The sequence below is a fragment of the Galleria mellonella genome, unplaced genomic scaffold (assembly GCF_026898425.1).
Source record: "Galleria mellonella isolate WM207_F2 unplaced genomic scaffold, CSIRO_AGI_GalMel_v1 utg133, whole genome shotgun sequence".
Classification (NCBI taxonomy): domain Eukaryota; kingdom Metazoa; phylum Arthropoda; class Insecta; order Lepidoptera; family Pyralidae; genus Galleria; species Galleria mellonella.
This window is the reverse complement of record NW_026441990.1, coordinates 2,350,951-2,373,248: the sequence shown is the minus strand read 5'-3', so window position 1 is coordinate 2,373,248 and position 22,298 is coordinate 2,350,951. Positions and strand designations below refer to the sequence as shown.

Here is a 22,298-nt window from a genome sequence, read left to right as displayed (position 1 = left end):
TTTCAAAATAGAACGTGTTGGTATTAAGTTTTTTAGCATGTTGGTGATGTTGGTCAATAAAAAATGCCGAAGCGGATAGCCGCGGGCGTGGCACGGGCCGCGCTCGCATACAGCCGGCCCGGGTCAATACAGCCTAGCATCACTCCGAATCTGTATTAAATTGAATGATCGCACATACTTGTTCAGCATAGATTAAAATGAACTGTCAATAAAACCTTAACAACAAGCTACAATACTGACGCGTGCAATTTTTTCTCAAACTACTCTGTTACTTATTTTTCTATTTTTTTTTTTTTTTGCTATCCGGACTATCATTAAAGACGAAACATTGTGCAGCCAAATCTTACAGATAATAATGTATCGCAATATACTTAATTAGAGGTTAAAGAATCCTTTTCTTTTAATAGGAATGGCTAGTGATTAGGAATTTGATTCGATTATAATTATTAGCTACCTAACCTGCAATTTAATCTGAGTAATGGTAAATTGAAAGAGATTGAAAGTAGGTACTTTACATTCCACTATTGGGCGAATCTCATTGATAGAATGAATGAATTTTAAATAGTAACCCAACACTAACTGAATTACGAACAGTTATTTAGCTCTGATAGTTTAATCGATATGCACTCAAGTTTTTCAATGATGATGATATACAGTACTTAAAAATCATGAATCTGGCAGTAAAATTACCGTATCCCGGAGGTATAAGATCATAAGTTCTCGCATGGCAACGCACGTGGGGTACCTTAGGCGTTCACAGTGTATTCTGTAATGTCATGAAATCATATCTATAGGCGATGGTTATCTCTATCTAGTAGGTGGGTGGTCAGGTTGTTTGCCAAAACTAAATCATTTTTGCTGGACCTGGAATCGAAGCTGGAACTTGCTCTCGTATTATTTTAAATGCCTAGGCTATGTATAGAGAAAACATATTATAAGAAAGTGGGTGCCAAAATTAGGGAAAGATTAGTATGTAATTAATTTTTTTACAAGATTTAATAATAACCTAGACAAGTCGCAAACGAATCTATCAATATCGAAATACATCATCGTCATCGCATACATGAAAAAAAAAAGTAAACAGTGAACTTTCCACGTATTGTTCTTACTCATACATGTGCTAGTGAAAACATATCTATCAATATCGATGGTTTGCCATTTGTCTAGGGGGCTAGTGACAACTTGGTCTATGAAACACGCAAACTTTAAAATTCCTATTCGCTCTAATCTTGAAAGAGAGTGACTTATTATGGAGAATTCGATTTTTTAGTCGTAAAAACACAAATTAACACCAAATTAATCCTGTTATGTATGAAACTTTATACAAAAGACAGGAGACTTTGTATTGCTTGGGTACCTCTGTCCCATTGGTGTTTCTACCGTGAAGCAGTTGTGTTTGCATGGCTGTATTTCGGTTTGAAGGGTGGGATATGGCGTGAATTTACATGATACAGAGTTCTCAGGAATAGCAACGCATGGGGGTTATCATGTGCGAAACAGTATACTCTGTTATATCCATGCTACTGCTCATGTCTATAGGCGACGGTTACCACTTTCCATCAGGTGAGCCGTCAGCTTGTTTGCCATTCTAAGTTGTATAAAAAAAGTCGTCTGCACAGATACCTCTATCTCATTCGTATTTCTGCTATGAAGCAACTATGTTCGCATACCTGAGGATGGGATGTGGTGGTGTAATTATAGGGTACGAAAGCAAAGTACCTTAATCCTCAGTCAGTGTGTGTCTGCTCTGGTATGGTATCCATTGTGCTGTTCTTGTCTATGGGCGACGGTTACCACTTTCCACCAGATGAACCATCTGAATGTTTGCTATTCCAAGTATCATACAAAAAAATAAATGTTGTTTATTATCTCTGGTCTTCCACGTTAATAGATTGAAATATCTAATACCAATTTAGAGTGCCAAGACGATTGATGGACGGCCAATAGTGATGTGATGGGTGATGGTGATTGGCCACAATTATCCCGTCATCCGACCGATCTATAAATCAATAGAGCCTTTCAAGCCGTTACCGTGTTACATGTGCTGAGCTATTGTTTTCTATAACTTGTTCTTTAATAAATAGTTCGTTTCGATTATTTCTGGTAGGTGGTCATGAATATTATTTAGTGGTAGAAAGATTGAGGTCGATTTAGAAGTAACATTAAAGTATCAATTATTAAATTATTAATTTAAAAACGAGTTATATAATTCCAATATATTTTTAGTTGAGTTAGAAATACTTTTTATTCGTTTTATTCGTTTTATTCGTATGTCGTTCAGGGTATTTACAAACTTTCACATTTATTGCATTAGTAGGATAGTAAGCCAGGATTTACAGAATCAAAATAGATTAAATAATAAATACGCAAGTTACTTACCTAGGTACTCCAATTTTTTTTTTACGTAGAAGCTCTAAATGTATTAAGTCTATTTTATTTTTGTCTATATCACTAAGTAAGTGTTTCGTATTGTTCTAGGTAAGCTGTGACAAGAAGTTCAAGTATAGAAATTAAAATTTGACTTAGAGAAAATGACTTTCCGGTGTGTGCCTACATTTCAAACTGTTTCCAACGAAAGCAACGCCACCTGGGTATGTATACTTAAACTTTTTTAATTTTGCTACTGCACTTGAGATGGCGCATGTAGTATTAAGTTTGTAATGTAAAGTTTTATATTATACACTTTCTGCTCTATTTCAATATATTTATTAGTAATTAACCGATTAATAATAGTCATTATTAATAAAAATATTATATACGGTGAGAAAAATTCAAAACCATATTATTTTATTTTAAGTATCAGCGCCATCTATTAGGTTACTGTGTATTTATGTAGTACTTCATATCCGTATGAAACTTATTACAATACTCAATAATTTCACTACTCGATATTAGATGGCGCTTAACAGCAGTAGAAAAATAGTAATTATGGTATATTATTTAATAATAAAATTATTTTAAGTACACATTCATACTAATATTTCATTCTTATGTTCATAAATAGTAATATTTTTAATTAAATCATATACCTAAATAATAATTCCTTATTTTTAGTTAGACCGCATTCAAAGTCGGGCGGCTCAGTAAACTGTCCGAGACCCACTAAACTATTTTCTCTGTGCATCTTCTACCGATTTATCAAATGTTCTGAGGAATTGTTCGGATACCTGCTGCTGATTTTCACCACCGTATAATAATTTCAAATCATCTGGACGATGGTAATTCCACCGTGCGTTTTTCAAATTTCTTCCACGCACAATTTTCTTTGGAATCAACTTCCAGCAGCAGTATTTCCGAACCGATACGACAACATAACCTTCAAGAAAAGAGTATATTCCTGTTTAAAAGGCCGGCAGCACACCTGCAATGCCGCTGGTGTTGTGGGTGATCATATGCGGTATATTCAATTACCATCAGGTGAGCCGCATAAATCGTTTGCCCCCTGTGTTGAAAAAAAAAATTAATAAATATTCGCATTTATTATATAACTGAGATATTTATTATGAAAATTAAATTATTTAATCTCATAATATTGTAAAATAATTATTAATTTCTTGTTTTCATAATGACTATCACTAACTACTTATATAATAATCCTATTAATAAAATAAATACTAAAGTTTGTAACAATGGATGCATTGATATTTGTTACTATTTTACACAAAAACTCCTAATCGGATTTGCATTAAATTTAATACATGGATAGGTTATATCTTAATTTAGAACATAAGATGCTTTACGTACAGACTTACACAAGCAGAATCACGGGATACAACTAGTCATGAATAAATTATAAACAAGGCATAAAGAGATAAATAAATGCTATGTTACAAACAAATAAAAAATAGGAACTTTATAAACGTCTGTAATAAGATCAACAAAACATTATTACGGTAGAGACTATTTTCTAAACTTTTCTATAATATTAAAATTAGAATATGATACTTTATCTACTAGTACAATTTAATAATATCTCTCTTTAGCGTACTACCTGACTCTACCACTGTTATATTTATATAGTCTTTTAATAATAGATTGTTTATTTAATTATTGCAGATCCTTTATTCATTAGTCAGACGGCCATTATTATACAATACTATTTTATCAACCAATCCGTGTCCACCTCTAGTAATGTCCCATATACACTAGTGATGTGATCTTACAACAACCACTATAGTATAAATTTAACTTATCAAAACAACAAAAATTTAATATTATTTTAAAAGAATTTTTATTTTAAAAATCGATTTTTATTTTTATTATTGGTGTATTTTTATTAGTGTTTTTAATACACTTTTTAAATAAAACAAAAAAAAATTGGTATAAAAGCTTTTAAGTCATTAATGAATGACCGTACCTGCCCATATTTGCCATTATAAACCGTTATAGTGTACCATTTAATTTCTAGTGTATACAGTATAAGTACTATTAGAGACAAAAGTATTTGCACATACCTACACCTAACTCAACATTAATATTGACTTATGCTCAACTTACGCTACTAATAGCACCGCGATGTCATTGAGCCAAATAATGTTTTGTGCTCAACCAAAAACGTCACTGCTTAATTGATAAAGTACTCTATTTCGATGCAATATGAACTGAATTTGATACTCTAGTTAGTAAATTTCTATCAATGATGTTAGCATAGGCATTATTTAAAAAGGGGCGTGGTGGAATGCATTTATTTTTACAATCTAGATCGAATCAAAAAGTTCAGTATCTTAGAAATTACTTACTCTATATACCTAACATGAAACTATAGGGGGGAAAGGGATTGTTAGTAATGGAGACTGAGAATCCAAGCAAGCAATATACCCAACCAGGTCGACCTCTTCGCGGTTCCCCCTGGAAACTATCATGGTTGATTCTTGATGAATTCATCATGATGGGCTAACTGGCCTGTTTTCATTCTCATCTATCACCCTTCACTGGTGCTCCGCCAGCGTATCCCGTTAACGCAGGCGGGGTTACCATACCATTTTCACCCACCAAAAAAAATTATGAAACTATAACACGATGGTACGATAGATATGTAAGTACGGCATCCACATTAATGAATGGATTTTACCACAGACATGGACTGAAATAGATATCGCAACATGAACGCAGGACAGTCATTTAACTTTGACTAATTATCAATTTGAAGTTTTTACATGAAATTATATTTTCACGTAGATAATTTATTTTTACCTGAAAGAAGTTTACAGGATAGCATTACAGTGCGCGAAGAGATATCAAGAACTTGCTAGCTTTTGTATTGTAAGAATTTACAAGTAGCTTTTATAATAGGTACGTTAGTAGTGTCAAGCTTAGTTAGTAGTTATTAAACTGAAACACTTGCGTCATCTATTTTTACATGTCTTTCCAACGACCATGAAATTTATTCCGAAATTTTAGTGCCAAACAAAACAAAAACTTGTTGTTTAAATAACAAAATAAATTCACACTCAATATGTTATGACAAATTATCATTTTCCATCTAAGGAAGGTTTTTTCATTGTACTGATACGAAGCTAAGGATTAATTTTCATAGTAAAGAAGTTGATTCCATGGTAGAGCCACTATCACTTCACCCACCTACGTTTTGAACTTCGGTAGAATCTCACACCTCGGTCAAGTGCTTTCGGATGACACATGACACATACGTGCTTACCTACGTATCTACAAACCTATCTATTATATATGAATATTCATATGTTTATGTACACATTCAAACACTTACTTGCTTCTTTTAATAGAGTCATTACTGACTCATTATCTCAATATATGATTTTCTATTGGCTAATGATTATTAAGATTTATTTAAATTTTTTTTATGTTATCACCGACAATTTTTAATATTTATTATTTTTCAAAGTAAACAACAAATTGACTAAATATGACATTTGTCGTGGGAACGTAATTGACATACAGATAGAGACGGTCGCACTCACATCAAACGTAAACAAAAGTTATCTCTTACTGACCTCAAAAAAATTCTCAAATTGACTATTTTTCTGGTCACTAAATTTATGTTGAATAAAAAGGTCCAATGATTTAAAGGAAATAGTAAAATACTCTAGAGATTGTTTTTTTTATTATAAATAGCTTCCAAAACATCAAAGCAAATGGGCTAGTAATATGTTGTTATCAATCAATAAGAAAATAGCACTTTCAACAACTTTGTAAACGATTAATTATCAAATAAATAAAATTAGGTTACGTCGTCTATTTTCTATTTACGTCTGTGAATTTTATCTTCACAATACAATATAAACTTACTTTATAAAATTTCAGTATTAAATTAATAAGTATTATTAATTAACTTGTTTCCTTGGTGGCATGACGACGTCTGTGACTTTAAAAAGACATGACTCCTTAGTAATCTTATAGTATACCCTGGAGACGTCACTAAAAATCATTTATTGTCCCCTAAAATCTGGAAACGTAATTAACAAATATTTATAATCCCCTAAAATGACATATTTTTAACGTCGCAGTAGTCGCTGTTCTACTTAGATTGCTAATATAAGCTTTATTTTTGCTTTGACAGCAACCTATGTATTTGCCAACAAACGACCGTAAATTCGATACTCGTAACGGGTCACATTAAGATTGCCCGTAATCACTAGTTTCCAATCTGTGTGTGGCCATTTACAATATCGCTTCTGTGCATTATAATCGCAAAAAAAAAAACTACCGGACAACGTTACACTGGCTGTGTGCAGTAAGTTCAGGATGTTAGTAAAAAAAAATAACCACATAACTATACACTATTTTATGTACTGTATATACATAAATAGGTTATAATTGCTCATTAATATCATTATCTGATCTGTGTCAGTCCATCGGAGTGAGTGCCACTGAGATGAATGAAATAGAGCTGACTTTTACAGTTAGTGACACGTGTTTCATAATTGTACAGTTCTTGCGATTGTAAGTATATAGACTGCCGTGTGTATAAATACAACTCAATTTAAAAATCGTTATTATCATATCAGTCGTTATATTTTTACGGTTTAACATAAGCCTCCCCCAAAGACAGTCATAATGAACGGTCCCAAGCTACCAACATCCACTGTCTCCCAGCAATTCATTTGAGGTCGTCGCTCCGTCTAGTGAGGGGGCGTCCTATACTGCGTTTGTCTGTACAGAGTAGACACTCAAAAACTTTTCTTTCTCATCGATTGTCAATAGGTTTAATAAAAGTTTTAACTAATTTGCTCTCATTATACTTTAAATGCATTTTCTTGATTTTATATTCGGCTAAGATATAATCAATGTATAAAGTATTGAAAAATAATCAAACTATATTTTTACAAGTATAAAAATACTTATATTAGGTATTTCCCCAAGTTTGTAACTGTAAATATATTTTGTGATCTGATCGATTGACCAGTGTCTCTGGTCAACAACCTCTGGCATTAACTAAACCAAATGATATATCAATCTAATTAATATGAACAATTGTCCTTAATTATCTTTCTATGACATTGCTGAAAACTTACTCAACCCGCGTAGCTAAAGTAAACTAGTTTCTAGTTTTGTATTCGAGGGTTTCGTTATTTATGATACTTATTTCAGATAATAATAAAGTCAAGAATGTTTTTTTTTATTGCTACAATGTAAAGAATGCCCTTAAATTAATGTCCTCTTCATAATAGACTACCATTCTAAATAATATTCGTTGTCACTGAACTAAAAGAAAAAAATACAAATTTCCATTGCAGCATATTTTTTAGTACATCTCAGTGGCATGTTCGGAAATCATTTCACGCACGCACACCAACTTACCTGTACAAAAGCTCTGCACACAACGAGATAAAAACTGGATATGAAAGGAACAAAGTTATAGATTCGCGGTATGGTGCGAGCGGGAAGCTTTTTTGGTTAGTATATGTTAAATATTCAGATAAACCATACCATTATTAAGAGTAATGCTATTTTTTGTTGTACACTAATTGATTTACCCGTGACGTCGTTCACCCATATTGAAGGGTTTTTTTTTTTACTTTTAAGTTACTAGCTATTGTTATCCATGATTTTGCATAGTAACAATATAAACTCTTACAAGAGTTTACGCTTATGCATACCGCAGTTTGTCCTGTTGTCCATCGGTATCATTTATACCTTACATACGTATACATTTTAATTCAAATTGTTTCATCGTTTAATGTCATATAACAATAATTCAAATATTTTTTCCAAATTTTATCTTATCTAACTTTTATCTTTTATTCACGTATGCTAAACGTAAAATGAAATCATAAGGGTGGTCTATACATTTCATCCACAGATTTTGCCATAAAATGGAAACTCAATAAATGATCAAAGGATGAAATTAGACTTTTTTATACAATGTTTTTGATTGTGTTTATGAGAAAATTGATTTAAACAATTTTTTTGTAGGTATTATAATTTAGTAACTATGAAATAGTTAGGTACATATTTTTTAATATAGCAAATTAATGAATAATTAATACTATAATAGAAACTTACTTTGATAAATTTTAGGACAATTTAATAAATATAATTTATCTAATAATAGTGCGGTTACAGTTCAATGTTGATTATCCAACCCTCGTTTGGATTTATACTGAAATTTCTATAGATTTAATATCGGAATTAATCTGATTATTTAGCATACACTATACACTCCCCATCTTTATCATGTCTCGAGGCTGTACGTCTGCGCGCGCGCACCCACTCCATGTGATAGCCTCGAGCGACGCGCGCCCGCTCACGTGGCTACCTATACGCGGGAACTTCGAAATTTAATTTAAGAATTCCAAATTTAAATATTCGCTCTCGTCCTTATTTAATTACTGTTTTAGAAATTAATTATTCTTCTTAAAGTAATCTATTCAAGTGCTTAGTCCATTATATTTTCGAACGTGCCATCAATATCCTAAATTAAAATAACATCGTCATATTCAAGATCGATAAAGCCATTACAAATTCGAAAAAAAAGATACCTTCTTTACGAAGATAATCACATATTGGAGGCGAACAGTGATTTCCTATACCATCAATAACTAACGGGGCAAGTAAACAATAACATCATTTGACGCTGGAAGAAGACAAAACTATACAACAGAAAGAGACAAAACTGAAATCATCGATCTAAAGAAAATAGAATTCTCATACGAAACGTAATGGCGGTACAATAATCGTGTAAAAGTTCACGATAGTTGCCCAACGCGGCGGTAACAATACAACTGGACCAGTCTAAAGAGGCCTTGGACAAATCGATTTTGCAGGACTTCGTATTACTGAAATTAGGAGTCAAGTCAAATTGGTCGGTTATGGCAGTCATCATATCTGGATAGATAATCATCTGTCGATGATTTACGCCGCGTTAAACCGACAATGGCACGAGATAACCCCCAGTCGTTCCACACAATGTGATCAATTAGATTCGTACTGGAACTATCTATCGTCAACATGACCAAAATGAACGGAGTCAACCTGCCGGATATGACTGAGCAACAAAATCTAACAGTAGACGATATTTTTAATGAGAATATTCATAAACGTAAAAAAGTGCAAATAGACGAATACATAGACTCTAGGAAAACAAACATGACTGCAGAATTGTCAGCAGTAAAGTTTTCAAATAACAATAATATAAAATTGATCGATAAGCAAATAGAATCGCCGCAGAATTTGAAAAGAAAAGCTTGTAAAAGTTTGGAGGAAAATGAAAATTATGTGGAAGCAAAAATACTTCTGCTGAATTAAATATAAGCATTGATAAAGATTCAAGTAGGACTATTCGTTTGGAGCTAAGACATCCCAGTGCTACAGTGGATGGTATTTTAGCGATTGGTGATTTTAAAAATGGACAAATTGATGACCAGGACAAAAATGATGTGAGATCGGTAATATCAATGGACGATGGTGATATAAATGAATATACTATTAAAGACAGTGGTGATAAAAACATAAATAATGGTGATATAAATGTGACGAGTGAATATACAATTAACGAGAACGAGAATCAAGAAAATGATGTAAGTACTTTTATAACCAAACAAATAGTTTCAATTTTAATTACTAAAGTTAATTATTAATTTATTAATAAAAGGCCGGCAGCACACCTGCAATGCCGTAGGTGTTGTGGGTGACCATGGGCGGCGGTAGTCACTTACCATCAGGTAAGCCGCATGCTCGTTTGCCCCCTGTGTTGTAAAAAAAAAAAAACATTACCAACGAGTACATTTGAAAAAATAACGTATTTGCAAAAATAAATTTAAACAACTACACTTAATGCCATAAAGTGCTCAAATGTACAAATTAAATTAACATCCATATTTCATAGATTCCTTTGTAACTATAGAATAATTCCTATATTTAAATTTTTCACTACGCTTTCCTATACGTCACCAGCATTATTCGAAGGTACCGGCGACCTATGGTCGTAACTTTTGATTAATTACACGGATAAGATTGTAAAATTCCATCGCTGATATTGTATTATGAAATAATTCACAATAGAATCAGAATGCGGAAAGAATTGCATTTACAATCAATTTTGTAATGCTAGCTAAGAGGCAAGCAACGGATCAGTGAATCTTGTTCCAGAAATATATTAACGATATAAAACGAAGTAAAAATATATTCATAGTTTATTTAAATTACACTAATTAGGCAATTGCATTATTTAATAAAATATTAAGTACATTTTAAGAAGGTTAAACTGTGCATTGTTTAATAAATTGCATAAGGTTAAAAAGAAATAGATTTAAAATAACTAATACTAGAAAATTTAAGAACAATTAAACTATTTTTTAGTACCTTTATTAATACCTCATTTATGAAAATTTATTCAAAGACATTTTTAACCATAGACATTAAGATCAAAAGTAAATAGTAAATATTTCTAGCACTTCATAGCGAACTTTTTTTTTAATCTTTCGCGGTATTTCTTTCAGTATTTATTTTAACTGTTTTTAACGCTATAGTTTTACAAATTGCACAAGTATTTTGTTACATGTAGGTACTGTCGCTGTCGGTAAAGCTAAAAGGTTGGCACAAGTGGGTCGCCATGATGAGGGCGCGCCGCATCAGGGTCACGTAGGACTCCGGCGAAGCCTTTGTGACAACTCTTATATTATTCCCAGAAAAAAAAATAGTCTCTGAATAAAATTAATACGAATAATCTAAACATACCTAAGACTAGATTACAAAAAAAAAACGAAATTATATTTCCTTTTTTAAACTTTATTGACCAATAAAACGTCATACAAAAGGTGGGCTTAATGCTAATTTCAATCGTATGTTAAAACCTTTTAATGTTACCATGTTCAAAGTATGGTATTACAGTTAAAACAATTATATAAAAACACACGCAAATACAATAAAACCTCTTTTTTTGTAAGTCGACTAAATAAAACTATTAATGAGTGATTTTATTCATGACTGTGAGGTTTTGGTCAAACGATTTAAAGAATAGAATAAAAGGTATGTATACTTCAATATAAAGTTTCGGAAAATTCGACGAATATGTTTCTGCGAGACGATACGTGTGATGCATGATGCTCTTGTATGTTAGACAGGAAAAAAAATACTTTTTTATTTTTTTTTCCATCAAGTACGCACATGTAATATTAAAATACATTTATTTTGTAATAATATAGGTACATCATTGTTATAATCTTTCCCGTGGATGTCGTAAAAAGTAACTAAGAGGATTAATAGTCGGGGATTGGACAGTGGCGTCCTTCTTCCTTCCACCAAAGCCTAACTGCGGTTGCCAACCCACCTCCCCCTTTCTCCCTTATGGAGGAGGTCTATGGTGAGCAGTGGACAGTGAGCGGCTGATATGACGATGATAATGATTACTATTGTACTCTCGGCAATTGTTTTCCTGTTATAATTTATTGTTATTTGTTTTAATTTATTCCTCCGTTATTTTCATATGCATAAAGTACCTACAGAACCCTTCTTATCAATAACCCGTTAATCGTCTGCCAATTTTCAGGCACCTGCATCTAAAATGCCAAATTGTCCGCTCATTATTTACATTGCTGTGGAATTTATGGCACTTACTGACACCATCGGGCTGTTTGTCCGATGATATCAAACGTATAACGCACCTTTTCAACACTGGAAAACATAAAATTTTACTGTTTATTGGTATAATCGTAAAGTCTTTAATAATATAAAAAAAAAAATGTAAAATTTTTCGTAAGTACGCATTTTAATTTAATAACTACTGGTTTAACTTATGTGTGATTAGATCGGGAAAGCTCGACTAATTTCGGGATCAATTCGCGCTCATGTCACAGCCGTTAACAATTAAGGGCCCTGAATCGATTTTATAGTAAATTTTATAAGCGACTAATTAAAAGAGATCCAGACCTAGTAATGCATTACTCTCTCATCGTTATTATAATAATTATAAATAATTAATTACATTAAATTCGTTAATCAATATAATAATTAATTCCTTATATTCCATAATTCCTTCAATACTACAATAATTTAGTTTTTTTAATTACTTTCTTTAAAATAATATTGTCACAATTAATACAGATATGAAACACGCAGATTTTGATAAAAATACAGAATATGTTTTTATGAATTAAAAACACATTATAACATCTGCACACTATAGGAAATACAAAGCAAAAAGTCTAGACAACATTCATAAAGAATGTTGCCAACATTAAATTGTCTATGCTTATAAAAAAATTTATATTGTGTTACCTAAAAGTGTTACCTTATATTAATAATAATTATACAATTTAATTGAAATAGTTTTTATTGATTTACATTATATATTTTAATGGAGTAATTTTGAGACAACTGAAAAATGTTTTATTTTGCATATAATTATAAATGTGTTTACTGTTATTTAAAGTAATTTATTTATATAATATAATTAATCTTTATCAACTTTATTAACTTTATTGAGATTTTTAGAATTGAAGTCAATCTAATGATCATACTTTCTCACAATCAAATGTTTTTTGAATCCGTATTTCAGTATTATTTGGTTATTGGCTATGGTTTATTGGCTTATCATCCGCACCATCCTATAACGTACATAGTATAGTAGTCCTCATATCATCATAGTTTGCTTCTTGCTACAGGTTTTTGTCCAACACAATAGATATTATGGTCGAGTTAACCGACACCGAACGAGTGTGGCTTTCTGTCAGTTTTAAAATGGCTTTTTCTATCTTGCGGTTTGAAGTAACATAACTACGTTCTGGAAATAATTTATTTAGAACGAATACTTGTTTAAATTGTTGAGACTTTAAAAATATCAGCTGTAGCCCTTGACTTTGCACGTAGCAATTTGAATAAATAACAATATATAATAATGTAGTATATATTTTGCAAGACTATGTGATCAAAATGGATACTAGATAATCGAAAGAAACGCTTAATTAGTTTAGACAGAAATTGCCCAGTAGGGCAAAAATGAGGCGGCAAAATTAGGCTATCTAGCAGGTGACTGAAAAAGTATTTCGTGGTGTAATAGTCACCATCACCAATATAATACAGGTAAATAGGTACAGAGAAAATAGAGAAAGAGAGAGAAATATGTTTTCTTTGAATTCTTCATTGACATTTTAACATTTTTGCTATGCGAAATTTCTGACCTAATACCTAAATATTCTACAGCACCGGTAAATTCTTGCACTTAGTTTTTTTGAATAAGGATTCATAAAAACTAAAAGATTAACAAACCTATTTAAACTATTACGCTGTTTTGTCACTTTTTTTCAAATCGGGAATTTAGTGTAAAAGAAAGAGACAAAACTTTATGAGAGATTTGACGTTTTTATAAATAAAGAGATTACAGTTTTATTGCCAATTATACTTAGATAACGTGTTATTGTTAAGATCTGCAAATATTTTTTTTTTATTATTGCCCGAAAAGGCAAAATGTCCAAATCGTGCCCCGCCAATGGTGTCCGTACACGGAGTTTGTCGACCCTACTGGTAAATGTGTCAAGCGCGAGCCAGTTGACGAATACTTTTTGCCATCACGAAACTAGAATATGAAGACCTCTGAGGCGATGGCGCACGAGCAGACCACTCGAAGTACCGCGTATTATATGATAAAAAATATTAAGTGTATATAAAATGATTGAATGTGGCAACTATATTTTGTATTATATTAATCTAATATATATCTTATGAATGTATAATCTATTTTATAGATTAAAAAAATACCTATAGACTATCTTTCTTCAATTAATTATAAAATAACTTTTTTATAACATAATAAAATTGAAATTATGTCTTAAAAATAAAAAAAGACGTAAATAAACATCTAAGAATATATTCAAATAATTTAAGATTTTCCGTCATGAAAAACTATGACTTCAATTGATAAGTGAAAATTAAAAAAAATGCCAAGAAATGTAGTTGAAAAAAAACCTACTTTAATCAAAACTTATACTAATACGAAAGTAAAAAATCATTATCAATCTCCTGAAAATTAATTAGAGACGTAACACATACACACAAAATACAGTCCTAAAACCTTCCCTCTCGTAAGTTGGTTGAAAACGAATTAATTATTATTTTGTTAATAATTAACATGTAACGAACTCATTTAATCGTTACAACAATATATAAAATTTTGTACGATTTAAAAATAAATATTAGGTGCGAGTTACACTCACTCGCCGCAAGTTCCGTACATAAATATTTAATTATTTGATAAAATTACCTTTTTCGGCTTTCTCATACAAAATTAATTCTACTACTACTAATACAAACAACTCAAAAACGGTACTAGTTAGAAACATCATTTTATTATTCCTATAATTTTAAAAATCCGATTTTCCCCAGTAGAAGTGAAACAGTTGTGTTTGCATGGCTGCGTTTCGGTTTGAAGGGTCGGATATGGCGTGAATTTACTGGGTACAGATGAATAACATCTGAGTCCTCAGGAATGGCAAGGTAGCATGGGCGGCATCATGGGCGATACAGTATACTCTGTTATGTCCATGGTACTGCTCATGTCTATAGGTGACGGTTACCACTTTCCATCAGGTAGGCCGTCAGCTTGTTTGCCATTCTAAATTGTATAAAAAAAAAGATCCCCTGATAAAAAAAATATCAATATTTTTTAATTATTTCAACAATATATTAAAACTATTCCGAATTTTAAATTCATAGCATTACTGGTTGCTAAGATATAGCTTGTGTACAAAGTCGCACCATAAGGGTTTCTTTCTACCTTTTTTGATATGGAACCCTAAAAACAACAATTTGATCTCTCAACTGGCAAATGCGGGGGGAAAGGGATTGTCAGTAATGGAGACTGAGAATCCTATTACTAACAATATACCCAATCAGGTCCACCTCCACGCGGTTCCCCTAGAAACCATAGTAGTTAATTCTTGTTCAATTGGTCACTATGGGCTAACTGACCTGCCATCATCCTCATCCGTCACCCTTCACTGGTGCCCCGTCAGCGTATACCGATAGCGCAGGCGGCTTTACCATTCCATCTTGACCGATAAAAAAAAACTGGCAAATGCTGCAAATTAAAATATATTTATTATTTACTGTATGTCACATATTATATTTCGGCCTATTACAATTCTATATAATATTATTTATGCTACGCAAATATTTTTTTTATAAAAACAAAATCAGCATAGGTGTCACAGATCATATTACTCGCACCCACGAAGTACACAGCACAACTCATGTTGTCATTCACGAGCAACAAACTGTTATGTGCCTCTTTTATGGGTACCTCTGTCTCTTATTTTTTTTTTTTGTTTCCTTTTTTGTTTACAATTTAGAAAGGCAAAGAGGGTGATGACCCACCTGATGGATAGTTTGTAACTGTCAATTATAGATATTAATAGAACCATAGACTTCACAGAATACACTTTTTTTTAATGGATGGTAATGGAATGGTAACCCCGCCTGCGCTATCGGTATGCACTGGCAGGGCACCAGTGAGGGATGATAGGTAAGGATGAAAGCAGGTCAGTTAGCCCATCGTGATTAATGCAACAAGTATTAATCACAATGGTTTCCAGGGGGAACGGCGTGGAGGTCGTCCTGACAAGGCTTGCTAGCAATGGGGTCATTAGTTTACATTACTATCAATTCCTTCTCCCACCCCTCACAGAATACATTAGTTTGCCTCCATATCTTGAAATATCAATGCTATATCTTTATCTTCTATCTTCAGAAAAATAACTACCAGCGGGAGACTTTGTGAAAAAGTCGATTTCTTGGGTACCTCTGTCCCATTCGTGTTTCTACCGTGAAGCAGTTGTGTTTGCACGGCTGTGTTTCGGTTTGAATGGTGGGATTTGGCTTGAATTTACTGGGTACAGAGGAATAACACCTGAGTCCTCAGGAATGGCAACGCATGGGGGGTATTATGGGCGAAACAGTATAGTCTGTTATGTCCATGGTACTGCTCATGTCTACCACTTTTCATCAGGTGGGCTGTCAGTTTGTTTGCCATTCTAAGTTGTATAAAAAAAAATGAGTGAGCCAAAGGTAACCATACAGGCGACTTTTATATGTTTTCCTCTAGTGGAATTTCGTACAATGATATGGATAGCAAGCACCTGATTGAGATAAAATATAGCTATATTCGATGTCATCTAATTATTTGCACATTATGGGTCGCCGCTCCTATGTTCCATAAACAACTCCCCAAAACAAGGAACAAACAAATCTATCAATAGAATCATTTCAATCACTACCCACATGAGTAAGAACAAGACAGCGCACGTCGCCATCTCATTCTATCCTATGGACTCATTTGTACTTTGTATAAGGAGGCAAATCTTTTTATATAAAATGATATTTACATAAGTTATAATTATATTATAATTAAAAAAGTAACTAACATAAAATAATCATATAATCCCAAAAATAATTATATGTAATTTCACAGATCAGGACTACGGATCAAAATGGCCTTGCGGACTTAATGAAAAAAAAAAATCATTTACAATTGACAATCGTTAAGAAAAAATCCAGTTAATGAACATAGGTTTCGGCAGGTCATCGCTGACTGGTCAACATACTATATACACAGACAGCCACCCACGCTCCGTTCTGTATGTTTCACAACACTAGCCCTTACTATCGACTCTCGATTTAATCGATCAAAAACGTTAATATCAATTCTCGATTCATTATCAAATTAGATATATCATAGAGAGATATCGATCGATAAACAATCGGTCAGATCTGAATTTATATGGAATTGACGTTGCAATAATAGCGAAAATTCACGTACTTATTATATATTTTAAATTCGATTCGAGAACATACAGAACTTTATTTTAATTACTCATAAATTCGTCATTTTTTCTACCAATTCTTGTATAAAATATTTCTTATTGTTCTGGAATATTGCGTTTAAAGATTTTTTTTTTATTTCTCTTCACAATTTATTACAGTGAAATACAATGCTTATATTAAGCAAATTATAAATATAATTGTTATAAAGATATAAACATTTACAGCGTAAATACATAAAAAAACTGCTATTTTGTGATTTATTTTACTGATTTGTATTTTTGAATATAATACAGTACAACATATTTAATTCTAACCATCTATATTTACTTAAAACGAATCAGATAAAACACTACGAAATTTAATAATAAAAAGAATTTATTTTGTCAATAATCCCGCCAAATCAGCTTCGAGTATATATTGTGTAAATTATTGTCCTGTTTTTCTTTCTCGCTCTAACATATATGTTATTATGTTTCCTCTCTTTCACATTGTCAATCTACATACTTTATAATCTAAAGTAATGTTACTAACAATACCCTCCCCGATCGATACACGTTTATATCGAGTTAAAAATGTGTACTCTTAGTAACTTTATGCTTTTTAATAGAACATTGGTCGGGTGATAATAATAATATATGGCCGGTTCATTTCGAATACACTGCCATTGTATTTTTTACGTATACCAGTTGGTGATAGATAGCAGGCATTACAGTCTCTCGACTGGTAGCTTTCCATTATCTAATGCGGTATTTTAGAATAACTGTAGGTATTGTTTAATATAACGTCGTTGTTTAAACTATCTTGTACTCGTATGATACTCAATCTGACAGGCCATTCAAGTGGTGTTTTGTTTGAAGTTCAATCAATGGATGAACTTCAAAAGCTGGGCAATATCTTCATAATTTTTTACCAAAGGTGAAACTTACATTTATAGAGTAATATTTATCTATGCTACTAATTAAAAAAAAAAAAACTGGAAAATGTATTCACATAATATTATTATTGTTATTTCAGTCGTTAACTGTCCATTGATGGCCTTCCCCATAAGGGGAGTTTTTCCAGTAGTCGCCGTGTGTGCCCTGGCATAGAATGGGTCACCCCTTCCTTTCCCATGGATATCACAAAAGGGAACTAAGTGCGAGAGATGGGCAGCAAAATTCCTCTTAAAACATCTCTAAAAGCCTAACTGCGGTTGCCAACCCGCCTGCCAATCACATGAAACATTTTGCATTAATTAAGGTGCTTGAATGCCTTTATCAACTGTCCTAAAGTAATCGTAACAATGTGCTCACGTTATGTACATTTATATGACCGAACAAACTTTAAAAAATAAAAATTTACCCTGATGTACAAGGTGTTGTATTATGTTTTGGTCCAATTCGAACTTACGACTACATTTTGTTTTGGAACACATGGAACACTGTCTTAAATTTATTAATCGAATGATATTGAAGATTAAGGTCGATTTTGTGGAAAAAGTAATATTTTTTATTATTTTTTTTAAATAGCATCTGCATTAGACAGTTTTATTTATACTTTACCGACACCAACACTGTAACTTTGAAGCTGACACAATTGTCTCAATACATTTTCCTTGATTTTGCAACTAGGCCCAAGATTTCGTACTGTTTCGGGTATGTACATCGTACCGTCCGCAGACCGCGTGTTGTCACATGGTTTTATCTTTTAATTGGCTACCCGATTGCCGTGTCGTAATTACCAGGTGCACCGGACACAACTTAAACTGTGAACTTGAGACGTTACACTTTAAGATCTGAAGTACTTAATTTTTATTACATTGTTAAATTACTATTTTTTCCACAATTTACAAACTGGGTATATAGATTATCTATATCTAATATATAGATATAGTAACAGAGTTACTAATGCAATTTATATTTATGCAATAATGCAATTCTTAAATTTCATCACACTTTTCATCCATTCATGCGGCAACGGTGTAAGTATAGAATGTATTGCGCCCCTTTTCATTTCTAAGACGTCATAAGAGACGGTCAAGGAAACACAATACAACACTGCAGTAGAAGGACGCAGTAGAATAAAGTAAGAGAAGAAATAAGCCTATACCAAACTTCTTAGTGTAATAACAATAGGCTCATATCCTCCCTTCACAGAGAGAGACTCATAGCTAGTGGTAGAACGTAATGTTATGATAATGATAACATTCTTAATTCAAATTTTATTCCAAATTTATATTTTATTAAGCGTCTTTAAAAAAGAGGGAGCCCTTTAATTCCGTTGTATTTTTTTATGTTTATTATCTCGTAAATCCGTTAGTTGTAAACCTATTTGGAAAATTCTTTTTTATCTGAAAATTTCCCAATAAAATTTTATCAAAATCTATCCGGTAGTTCAGTTTTTAAATTTTAATCGTTTTCTCTTTCTGTGAAAAACAATCTTAATTAATTATTTTAAGAATTTAACATTAAAATACAAGGAACCTGGCCACGAACGTACTTTTCAATTATTTCGCCGAAGTCTCTATCTTTACCACTCACACACATACAAATTTCGACAGCAGTTACGTATTCCCATACATACATATAAGTCATACTTGTTTATACTTATAGAAAGTTGCTCCCAAATCGCAGCCCACTTGTCAACGTTACCCAATGTATTTTACCACATACTTTTTACCATTCAAAATATAAATACCATTTAAAAATAAACTCTAACCATTAAACAATAAGGATTACATGAAAAGTTTATCGATGACAAAATAAGTCGGCGTAATTCATCTGATTGGGACACTTGCGGTTTTTTAGAATCGAATTTGAATATAATATATGTGACAATGCCAGGGTTACTAAGATTAGAAAGGTTTTTTTTTTTAATTTATAATCTTTTTGTAATACTTAAATTATGCTTGTTCATTTCGGACGGAAATACAGCATAATAAGTTTATTTCCGCAGATCTTTCTGATTCTTTTTTTTTTTTCACTAACTCATTACCTTCTGAGTTCACTGCCGTCTGTCCGCAAATTATTAAAAGTCAACGCAAAAAAAAAACATAAAGTACTTGCAATAGAAAAAATAGAAAGAAATATTTTTATTTAACTAAACTTAGATTTAAGCATTTTTTTTTATAGTAAAATTTTCAATACTGCCCATTCCGATCGCTATTTCAGCCAAGAAGTACTGGCGAAGAAACTCAGCTGTTGCTTTTTTAAAAAAGTTTAATTATATACATATATAATGAATTATTGGAAATATAAAGTACTAAACAATATTATATAATAATAGTCATTGTTTTGTCTTTTTTTTACCGAATTCATCATCATATCAGTTTGTAACTGTCCACTGCTGAACATAAGCTTCCTCCTAGGTTTTTTTTTTGATGGGTGAAAATGATATGGTAACCCCGCCTGCGCTAACGGTATACGCTGGCGGAGCACCAGTGAAGGGTGATAGATGGGAATGAGAACAGGCCAGTTAGCCCATAATGATGAATTCATCAGGAATTAACCATGATAGTTTCCAGGGAGAACCGCGAGGAGATCGACCTGGTTGGGTATATTGCTAGCAATGGGATTCTCAGTCTCCATTACTAACAATCCCTTTTCCCCCTACTTCCTCCTATGTAGGTTTTGCATAGTTAGGCTTTGGAGATGTTTTAATAGGGACGCTGCTGCATATTCCTCGCCCTCCCTTAGTCGCCTCTTACGACACGGGAAAGGAAGGGGTGGCCTATTCTATGCCGGAACCACACGGATAATATCGAATTGTTACATTTTATAAACATGGCTGACTAAAACATAAGTACTGTAGACAAATTGTCAATTTTCAATTCACTCATAATCGTATTTCTGATATTGCTCACAACTTAGGTTATATGTTTGTTTTTATTATTTACTTCATTTTCTCGCACTGTATAACTATGTTAAAGTGAATGCTGTGAATACCTATAATAGGCATGTGCATTAATATTGTATTACATTTAATGTTTGTTATACCTATATGTTATAATGCAATATGCTGTTGGTGTTCCTTAAATAAATAAATAAATAAACCCTAGTCGTTGTCCTCCGCTGTGCTTTTCTATTCACATTTTCTCCACGCACAACCAAAGCCTTTGAAACCTTCAAGAAAAGAGCATATGCCTTCTTAAAAAGCCGGCAACACACCTGTAATCTGATATTACGGATGCTTACAGGCAGCGGTAATGGCTTACCATCAGGTGAACCGTATGATCCTTGTAATTATTTATATTTATAATAAGTTTACTATTGTAATCTTTTGGAGGAAACAATAAAGAGTATCTATCTATCTATCTATCCTTCTCCCCTTAGATTACCATTTCATTATCATCCGTCTAAAAAAAAAAAGCCTTCTCCATAGTCCGCTGTATAATTTGAAGCTTTTTCATACGAACAATCGTGTAAACTTGATTTATATATTTTGTGTGTGTACTTATCGTGTTGTTGCACTTGTTACTGGCATACTTCTGATACAATTTGCTCAACAGCGTCAAACAACTAGATTGATTGCCATCATAAACCAATTTCGCAGCTCAAACCACTTTAGTACTCATATTTTAGTGGAGATTAACAATTTTAGCCGCATATAGTATCGCTAGTTAAGGATGGGTACAAACGTCACTTTTAATATATCACCAGGCTCTGGTGATATTTTACGGTTGCCAACCCACCTGCCAAGCATGGCAACTACTGGCAAAACCCCTTTTATGAAGGGAAACTTATGTTAGTATATAGTATTATATATATAGTATCGCTATTCGATTAACAAAAAGTAATCAACTTTTATTGACATATATTTTTTTTAATGGATGATAATGGTATGGTAACCCCACCCGCACTATCGGTATACACCGGCGGAGCACCAGTGAAGGATGATAGGTGAGTATGAAGCAGGTCAGTTAGCCCATCGTGACGAATTCAACAAGAATTGTTCACGATGGTTACCAGGGGGAACCACGTGGAGATCGATCTAATAAGGCATACTGCTAACAATGGGGCTGTCAAACTCCATTGCTAACAATTCCTTTCCCCACTATTGACATATATTTAAGAAATATTTCAGTAAAA

At 32.5% G+C, this 22,298-nt stretch overlaps 1 protein-coding gene across 1 annotated transcript in view; it reads left to right on the top strand.

Annotated features, from left to right (window-relative positions):
- Nucleotides 1-9,163: 9,163 nt before the first annotated feature.
- LOC113511179 (transcription factor AP-2-epsilon) overlaps nt 9,164-22,298 on the top strand; it is a 60,598-nt gene continuing 47,463 nt past the window's right edge. Inside the window, 2 exon segments of the mRNA XM_052903208.1 lie at nt 9,164-9,714; nt 9,717-9,995. Of these exon segments, the coding sequence (XP_052759168.1) occupies nt 9,427-9,714; nt 9,717-9,995 (567 nt within the window). The 5' untranslated portion in view covers nt 9,164-9,426.